The sequence below is a fragment of the Apaloderma vittatum genome, unplaced genomic scaffold (assembly GCF_000703405.1).
Source record: "Apaloderma vittatum isolate BGI_N311 unplaced genomic scaffold, ASM70340v1 scaffold1403, whole genome shotgun sequence".
NCBI lineage: Eukaryota > Metazoa > Chordata > Aves > Trogoniformes > Trogonidae > Apaloderma > Apaloderma vittatum.
Window position 1 is genome coordinate 36,614 of NW_009709593.1, and position 9,127 is coordinate 45,740.

The following is a 9,127-nucleotide window of genomic DNA, read 5'->3' on the forward strand; positions in this document are numbered from 1 at the left end:
CACACTGTGGGACAAATACAGAAAATAACCCTGAAAGGAACAAAATAGTCAAGAGATGAGTAAGATCTATGAGAAAAAATCGTTACATGTGTAGCTTGAAATTATTGATTTAATAAATGCTTCAAGTTTCACTTCTGCTACATATACTAATGTGTAAACTATGGATAACGTGTGCAGATTTTTTTCCCACACATTATACCACACCTGCTCACACAGGACTTAGGAAACAGCCAAATGTGAGGAGCATAGCTCTAGTGAACTTGAGACTCAGAAGTGCAAACTGTCCTAAAAAGAGAGGTATCAAATGAGTGCTGCCATTCAGGAACATGCAAAATCCACACATTTCTTTTTGTACAAAAACATGGTCTTCTGTGTTGCAGTTTTAAGAAAAATACTAAAATGCTTGGTACTGCTTTCATAACACTTCTAATTAAGAGGCTACACCACATCCTTTTAACTTGGGTTTCTAAAGCTGTCTCAAAGGCAAATGCAAGTACTCATATCTAAAATTCAGGTTAAATCTTAATGTGTTGTATGTGCTCTTCAGCATCCGTTTTCAGATCCTCAGATTCAAACTTACTGATGTCTGAATTATGAGTCCTATCCCTATTATTACAAATAATTGTTTTCTCACTGACTTCAGTAGGAAAATAGGTAGCTCATTTCTAGTCTGTTACAGGTGATTTCTGTGAGAACATGTTACCACTCTGTTGAGGATTTGGGCTGGGCTGACCACTGAACACTGACATGGTCTGTAACCACTCTCCCTCTCCAACTAGTAAGAAAAAGGGAATGAGGCAGAGATTTATATATTAGAAAAGAAAACTAAAGCAGCTTTAATAAAACAATATTATTTATAATGAGGAAATAATAAAATAATGAAGTAAATACAAATGTATACAAAATCAATAGCAAACCTGACTTCCCTCCCTGATAGCAATCCTCACTGATGCAGAGTGGGCAGCACTGAGGAAGTCCCAGTCTCAGCAGCAAAAGGGAGCTGGATACAGGAGCTGGATTCAGGACCTCAGGATCAGAATCCTCCTTGGATGCTGGCCATTGAAGAAGAAAAGAAAGAGGCCTAAACCCTCATGATTCCTCAGTTTTATACTGAATTTGATGTATACGGAATAGAACTCTTGCTGGTCACCTGTCCTGTCTGTTATTCACTGGAGGTGCAAATTCTTACTTCCTTGTGACCCCTTTTACTTCCCAGCACCACCAGTGTGGCACACAAGAACCAGCAGTGACCTTGGTCACTACATGAGCAAGTATAAGCAAGAGCCTTTATTCATACCAATCCCAGGGAGTAACTATAAACATCAGGTGTTATTACTGCTAGTAGCAGACACTGTCTGCAAAAACATGCTGCTAACTTCAGAAAGTGCAGCGTTCAAGAAGAGACTAAACTGAGAATTAAAAATCACTGAACAGAACTTGTTCTGTTTAGCTCAAACCAGGACACACTCCCTGGATAGAGCTACCTCACTTCAAATACTAGTGTACTTTCAACTGTTTTGAGGTTTAAGACTGTACTTTACACACTCACTGTAAGTGATGAGAGCACATATGCAGAGCGCTTATTTTTCATATCAGTTTTGCCTTTTAATAGCCTCTAGATATAAGGGTAGGCAGAAGAATGGAGATAGATGCTGACAGGATGCATGACCAGCTCCCTAGACACCTGATTATCAAGAATGTCTCTCCACGCTACTTACAAACCTTTCCTCATTAACTAAGTCAGCCTGATGCTTCCTATAAGCAGAGATAGTTTTGCATTTTCTGCCAGCAGCTGTTTACTTGTGAGAACTCTTGAACAAAGAAAACACATATAATTGAAGGACTAGAGGGCTATAAACTGGCTCACATTTGATTACCTGCTATACTTTCCTCCATTTCCCTTGCTAATTCTACGATTTGCATCTCAGCATCCAAGTACATGTCTATTATAGGGAGAAAACAAGCCAGACTCTTCCTAATTAACCAGTAGTTCTATAAACCTTCAGAGGCTAGTATTATTTTAGTACTTTAGTGTCATGTGTTTGAGTCTGAGTTTTTGGGAAAGCGGAGGTAGAGATGCGTGGGAAGTTTCAAGAGCCTCGCCCACCCCAAGGCAGGAGCTGGACCTGCCTTTCGCCAGGGCCAGGCCAATCAGCCCCTCTGCAATCAAGGTACTTAAAAGGTGACCTCATTGTTCTCTTTCTCTTTTTGATTTAAGAGGTGCCCCATTGGTCTCCTTCTCTTTTTGCTTTTGTCTCATTTTTGAGCTGTCTTGTCTTTAATGTTGGGGAGTTTTTTCTGCTGGAGGAGGGGAAGGTGAAAGCAAAGGAACCTCATCCTGAAAAGAGAGAGGCAGAGAAGAGAGAAAGCTGCTGGAGCAGCACCTTCTCCTGAAGCCAGTGGTGGCGGAGATGGAGGGAAGGTGACTGCCTGCCAGCTGAAGGGACTGACGGCAGAAAGGACATCCAGGATGTGTCAGTGCATGCAGAGCCCCATGCAAGAGGGGAGAGAGACTGAGCATCAGCAGGGGACATGCCCAAAGAGATGCATGGCCCTGATGGACTCCTGAGGAGGAGGAGGATTGCTTCCTGTGAGGTGGACACCATGCAGCATGAACGAGAGACTGCAAGGAGCCCCCTTTCTCAAGCAGGAGCTGCCATGGACCATGAGTAATTGCCAGATGGACTGCACACCCCACCCCCTCGCACTGCTTGGTGGGAGGAGATAGCTGGGAAGATGGTGTGGGGGGAAGAATTGTGTTTAAGATCAGATCATATTTATTGATGTATTCCTCTCACTATCCTACTTTGTAAATGTTAAATAAATTAAATCTAGGTTTTTCTCCCCAAGTTGTTCTGGTTCTTTACTCGTCACCTTAAATGGTAGATTATTACCCTCTGTATCCTTGACCTCAAACCCTTGAATTGTTTTAGTTCAATTTTCAACCTTCGCATCACTTGTCGAAATGGAGGTCGGGAGAAAAAATGAGCTGGAGACCACATGTTTTTTTTTTGTTTCCTGGCCTGGGCAGTCGGCTTGAACCACAACATAAGAGTAATACAGATTAAGCCAAGAATAGAAGAGTCCAGCCCATGCAAAACTAGAAGCACACCATTGGCCAACGTGTTTTGTACCACCTGATAGTTTAAAACGTTTGATGACAGGATGTCTCAGAGTTGCCTGCAAACTTTAACAGGGAAGATTGCCATAGAGTTATGCTAGGAGGCAGCACTGTGTCATGTGTTATGCTCGACACTACTCATACCACCATGAATCCACATTAGCCTAAGAAATACTTATATATGGGAATCTGGTTTTCTGGAAAGCTGTACAAACCAACGACGACAGCTCAAGCTTATGACAAGCATTTCCCCTAGTGAAATAAGCATCATCTTGCATGCCTGCCTTATGCATGCCATTATCTAATTAATTGCTGTAAGTGTTGAGTCACTCTAAATGAGAACTGGTAACTCCTAAGGAGAATCAGTTAACAGGAATCCAACTACATCAGCAGTACCACTGCATCACCTTCGTTCTTCTGATGACTAACTACCAACATCCATCATTCTCTTCTTCACTAATGTATTCAGTAAGGACCCACAAGTGTCAGTTAAATTCCTTAAACCCCATCAGTCAACCTAGGTAGATCACTTAAACTGCATCTCAATATCCTGCCGGCATGTAGTATTATTTCCTCTCTTTTGAAGTTTAAAAACAAAACCTCATTACTCTTTGTGAAAGAAGAGGTACAAATCTTTCAAAATCTATTAGAAACTCTAAAGAATGTTCCTATTATCCAACTGCCCTGAAGATTTTCTCAGAAATATCTTTGATGATGTCTGATTTCTTTTGAAAAATATCCTACCGTAATTCCAAATATGCCTTAACTTCAGTCAAAATTAAACAAAATAGTTCTTATACCTGTTAGAGGTGTCCACAGTAAAATGCAAACTCCTTTTCCTGTAACAGCAAATGTGCCCAAACATCAAGCAAGCAATTTTACAAGCTGACTCACAGCCACCATCATAAATGGTTTTAGTTACAGCAATCATTTCTAGCAGTATGTATTTTAACTGCAGTTATGAACAAAGACAGAACATTTGCCAGAATCAAAAGCAGAGAAGTTGGACTAAAACCAGCCAGGTGCCGCAGCAGCTGTGCTCACTCACAGCAAAGTTACATTAACTGTAGTTATCGATTGCCTACCAAAACTCTGGACAGAGCATTAGCAGTGTGACACAAAGATGCCAGCTGCTGAGGACTTTGCCCATTTGTGTTTTGATGCCACACCTCATGTGCATCACACTGCTCTTTGCCAGTAATGACACGTTGTGTCACCACTTTGAGAGCCCTTCCCTTTATTTTCTCATTATACAGCTGCTGCCAGTTCCACGACACATTTTCCTATTGTTTCAGGATTTCCTCTCACCTTTGGGGAAAGAGATAGGCCATTACTTAATTTTTCCAAGTGGAAAAACATTCCCATAAGTGTATCCCTTTCAAAAGCCAAGTTCACTTGTGATGACTTGATTTCCCCTTCAGAGAGACTCTTTCTAAAGCTAGATCTAGATTACTTATTAACATCCATCTACCACCCAGCCCAGTCATCTGCAGCATGTGGTAGGATATTCCTTGTTCACTCACTCTTTACTGATATTAACTGGCATGACAACACGCAACGTCACATTAAATCAGATGTCACTGCTGTCCTGCTGGGAGGACTTATCTGTCAATGCAACATAACTTTCAGAATGAGTTCCGGTCCCTTCTTGGTGCTTTGTAGCTTCCCTGACTCTTCCAGGACAAATTATTGCCCTTCTACAAATTTTAAACTGCATAATTTCTTGGTGTATATTAGTTACTTCAAAGAATCAGTATGCTTAATCACAAAACTAGTGGCTTAGCTTACAAACAACGTGTTTATAGAGTGGGTGGAAAAAAGAGAGGGATCATCAGTCCTAGTCCTTTATGACTGCAAACAACTACATAATAAGCCAATCCAGTACACAGACGTCGTCTCAGTGAAAAGCCACAAAAGTCACCGTGCCTCACAGGAACAGAGAAGACCAGTAGAATGCTTTTCAGTAGTTTACTGCTAGTAGTTATCAAAAATACCTAACAAAAGTCTATGTATGCAAAAGATCTATATGGGACAAAAAAATTAATCTTAAGGAATCAAATTCTTCAGCTGCAAATAGATGGCATGGAAAACAAACAAAACCTAACATCTCCTCCCTGCCCCCTCCCCAGGGTCTAGTATAGTATGTTGCCACAGGGCAGAGTATATTGTCATAGGTCAAATTATTTAATTACTAGGAAGTACTTCTTCAGCTTTATTTATAGAGATAGCAGACAATACAGAAGAACTCAAACCAGCCTGAATCTCACAAAAGATAGCTACTGCAAATCCATTTAAGTTCTTTGTAGAGCTTAATTCACATTGAAACAACACCCTGGAAAGAACTGAAAATCAGGAAGACAATAATTATACAGGCATAATTACACTGCACAAGTGTTTTCATATCAGAACAAACTACATTAGATCTGCAGTCAAAAGAAAAGAAAGTGTGAGACCTGCTATGAGGAATTAAAAAGTCCTCATTTTTTTTCTTTTCAAAACACTGGTAGTAACAAGGTCATAAATTTGTAATACATACTTATATATGATAAATAAGCATTAACTGCTGATGAACTGTACTGATGATGACATTTAGGCCCTCTTTTTTGCACAGAAAAGAAACAATAGGCATAAGGGTAATAACTACTTCATATTTTGACCCTCTTCAGAAACTCCTTGACACGAGTTGCAAATTCTTCCTTCAGTAAATTATGACAGCTGGTTTAGCTCTTCATTTTTATGTCAAAACTCTGAATCTATGCTAGACTTCCATGTAGCTTTCCAAGTTGAAATACAACAACTGCCTAATATTGACTTTAGAACAGTTACACAAAGATGTTGTATTCCAGAGAAACAGGTAGTTTTTAGTTGTATGCAAGAAATAGCTATGCTTAAAGATTCAACTTCTGTATCTTTTTCACAAGAAATTCTGTTCTTAATATAAAAACCCATTTATTTACACAAAACCCCAAAGTGTCATAATACAGTGCCAACATTTACATACAATGACCTTAGATGTCAGATCAACCTCTCGGAGCATTTTAATGAAAACAGTTTACCACTTTTGATTGTATATAATCTATTAAATAAACTCAACCTTTTACATCTCTGTCCTTTCAATATTCATACTTTTAAATTGTTCTTCAAGCAAATCAGAATCTTCATTACTGTCTGTACAACTGAAGTTCAGCTCATCCTCCAATCCACTGCTTTCTTGGCCATTTTCAGCAGTCATACTCTCAGTTCCCTCCTGTCCTTTATCAATCCTGCAGAAACCAATAGAATATTATCAGCATAACTCTGGGAATTTATTTTTCTTTTAAAGTAGAATAGGATGGAGGGTAGAAGATTCTTATGGCGAAGGATGGGGGTAGGAGGTGGGGAGGAAGAGATGCACAATAACCTGAAGTTACTTTCACCTTGAATAGAAAAGACAGTAAAGGGAAAATAGTCTGTGAAGAAAAAAAAATAAATATATGAACATTTTGACTAATTAAGCAACTGCTTGTCAGTAACTAGTAAATTAACACAAGATGCTCTCTAAAGAGACAACTCAATAAAAGAATACAAAACCCAGAAACCTGCTAAATACATTGCAGTAATTCTGCTCAGTATCAACCTCATTTACTTTTTCTGTTCACTAGTAACTGAATCATCAAATGACAGACAAATGCAAACACTAAATTGGCTTATGCATATTTTATGGTACACTATACCAAAATTAATTTTTCAGTGTTTTGTTCTTAAGGAAGATACGCATTTTACCCTTTGGTAATAATAAATAAAGTGTCTTATCTAAGTAAGATTTCTTTTGGCCCAGCCTCACCAATATCAGTAGGCATTTCAACCCTACTTTCAGTAGAAGAAAACGAGGGTAATGACTGCTGATTCTCATCAAGACTATTCAGAATATGGCATAAAGTACAACAGCTTCTTGGCAGTTTCCAAACCAGCTTTATTAAAAGAGGAAGAAATGGTGCAATACTGAAACTTACATAATCTACAAATTACTTACGGAATTACTATTTCTTCTTCTTTTCCACATTTAGCACAAATGTCTAATTTACCAGCACATGGTCGACAAATAATATGGTAAGGATCTTTTACAGTCTTCTGAAGGCATTTCACACTGTGAAGAGAAAGAAAACATGATTCAAAAAATATCTGTAGACACTTAATAAACTTTTTGTGTTCAAACACAATATAGACATGTTCTTCAAAAGAGAAACAACATATTATAGGCCAGTTTCATATGAAAAACATGGTGCTTTAAGAAGCAGCACCATCAAAATTATTGCATGTCTTCCCTCTCCTTTAACTCTTTCAGGGAAGAATTATTAAAACAAGAACTGAAGAAGAAATAGAACATACAAAGCCAGTATTGGACTTCATTTTTTTATGAATGCAAGCCTGCACAGAACTGTATTCTGAACAAATCCAACCTAATTACACAGAAGTTTTTTACTATCCTTTTTCCAGATATGATAAAATTCTATAGATTACATAATTTCTAAAATGCTATGGTTTAACACTGAATTGACATTTCTCAAGTCTTGTATTTCTGGAAAATAGAACCTGGAAGTTTATATCCCATGTAATGCAGCATGTAATTCATTATTTTCCACATAGTCACATTTTTAATGTTTATAGTGTCTTTATTTTGCCTAAAAGCTTCACCCATTGAAAATCCTCATACTCTTGTCCTTTTAGGTCAGTGGCCTACTCAGCCATTGTACTACATGCAGGCATGACTAGAAACCACCACCTGCAGAGCTACAATGGTCTGCAGCCCAATTCCCTTTTTCAAAAATATGACGGAAAACACCATGTATTCTGCTATAAGCAGGTGTCCCTCAATGCCCTTCTCTGATTTACATGCTTTTTTGGCCTGCTCTTTTTCCTTTGAGGGTAGGCAGAGAAGAAGCAAAAAAACCCAACCCACCACATGATCTCATGTGATGCTGAGCAAGTGTTCATGAGTTTTTGATGTGACACAAGATTAAAGCCCTCCTCTCCTCATTTCTCTATTAGACTTTGTGAACTACAAAAAGTATCAGATGTGCAAGATTCCTCTAGTATTAACTTGTAACAAGGCCTTAAAAATCGTTACAACTGGTGCAGGTTTGGCTTTTTGTTCAGGACACACAGAGTTTGGGAAACTTAGAGGTCCACAGTTCAAGAATTTTAAAAGTGAAGAGGGAAGCAGTTGCTTTTCCACTGTGTTTTCTTTTCAAAATTTCAAGACAAAAGACTGCTGAATTAGGAAATTAACATTGCACATATGCTGTCATTGCTGACTCCAAATTTTAAGAAAGTCATACAGCAGCAGCTACTACTTGTGATTTTCCAAAACTAGAATATTTTCCAGTAAAATTACAGCATCAGTGATTAACACAAAGTACCTTAACTCACCATTTTTTAGGCTTTGACAGTAGTTTGTACTTGCTGAATTTTACTCGCCACTCCAAGATACCTTTGCAATGCTGACATACTCCATCATGAAGCTTAGCATTTATTTTCTGAATAAAAGAATAAAAATTAGAATAAGAATACATTGAATATTTTCTAGTTTTATGATTATAATCTTGCTTACAAAGTATTTCCACCCTTCACATAATTAACAAAGTATTTAGAAATATGTTTGTTCAACATTAATATAAACATTTAATATACATTTACTGCTAGTAATGTTCTTCAGTTGAAGGAGTATTGAGGTAGTCTTTATTATTATTATCATCATCATTTTGATACTGTACATAGTGCTACCTATTTATGTTTTTAGCCTGTTGATAACAGATTATTATAGATTTTCTCATATCACAATGAAGTAGAATCCACACATTATTTGCAGTTAAATCACTCCATACCTCTTTCATCATAAACCTCCTTTATGGAAAAAAGCAATACATTTTTTCTCTGAAGTGTTCAAGACAAAATCCTCAAAATGGCCATTTAAACTATGGCATACTTTCAAGACAATGGAAAGTTTACCTTAAGATCTTTTGCAAA

At 37.9% G+C, this 9,127-nt stretch overlaps 1 protein-coding gene across 1 annotated transcript; it reads right to left on the reverse strand.

Moving 5' to 3' along the window:
- Positions 1–6,218: 6,218 nt before the first annotated feature.
- On the reverse strand, positions 6,219–8,637 carry LOC104272079 (chromosome unknown open reading frame, human C9orf85; the record flags this gene model as incomplete). The annotated part of the gene is made up of 3 exons (XM_009866973.1): positions 6,219–6,384; positions 7,134–7,247; positions 8,531–8,637. Coding segments are annotated over 3 exons (387 nt in total), but the record flags the coding sequence as incomplete, so codon positions are not given.
- Positions 8,638–9,127: the final 490 nt, after the last annotated feature.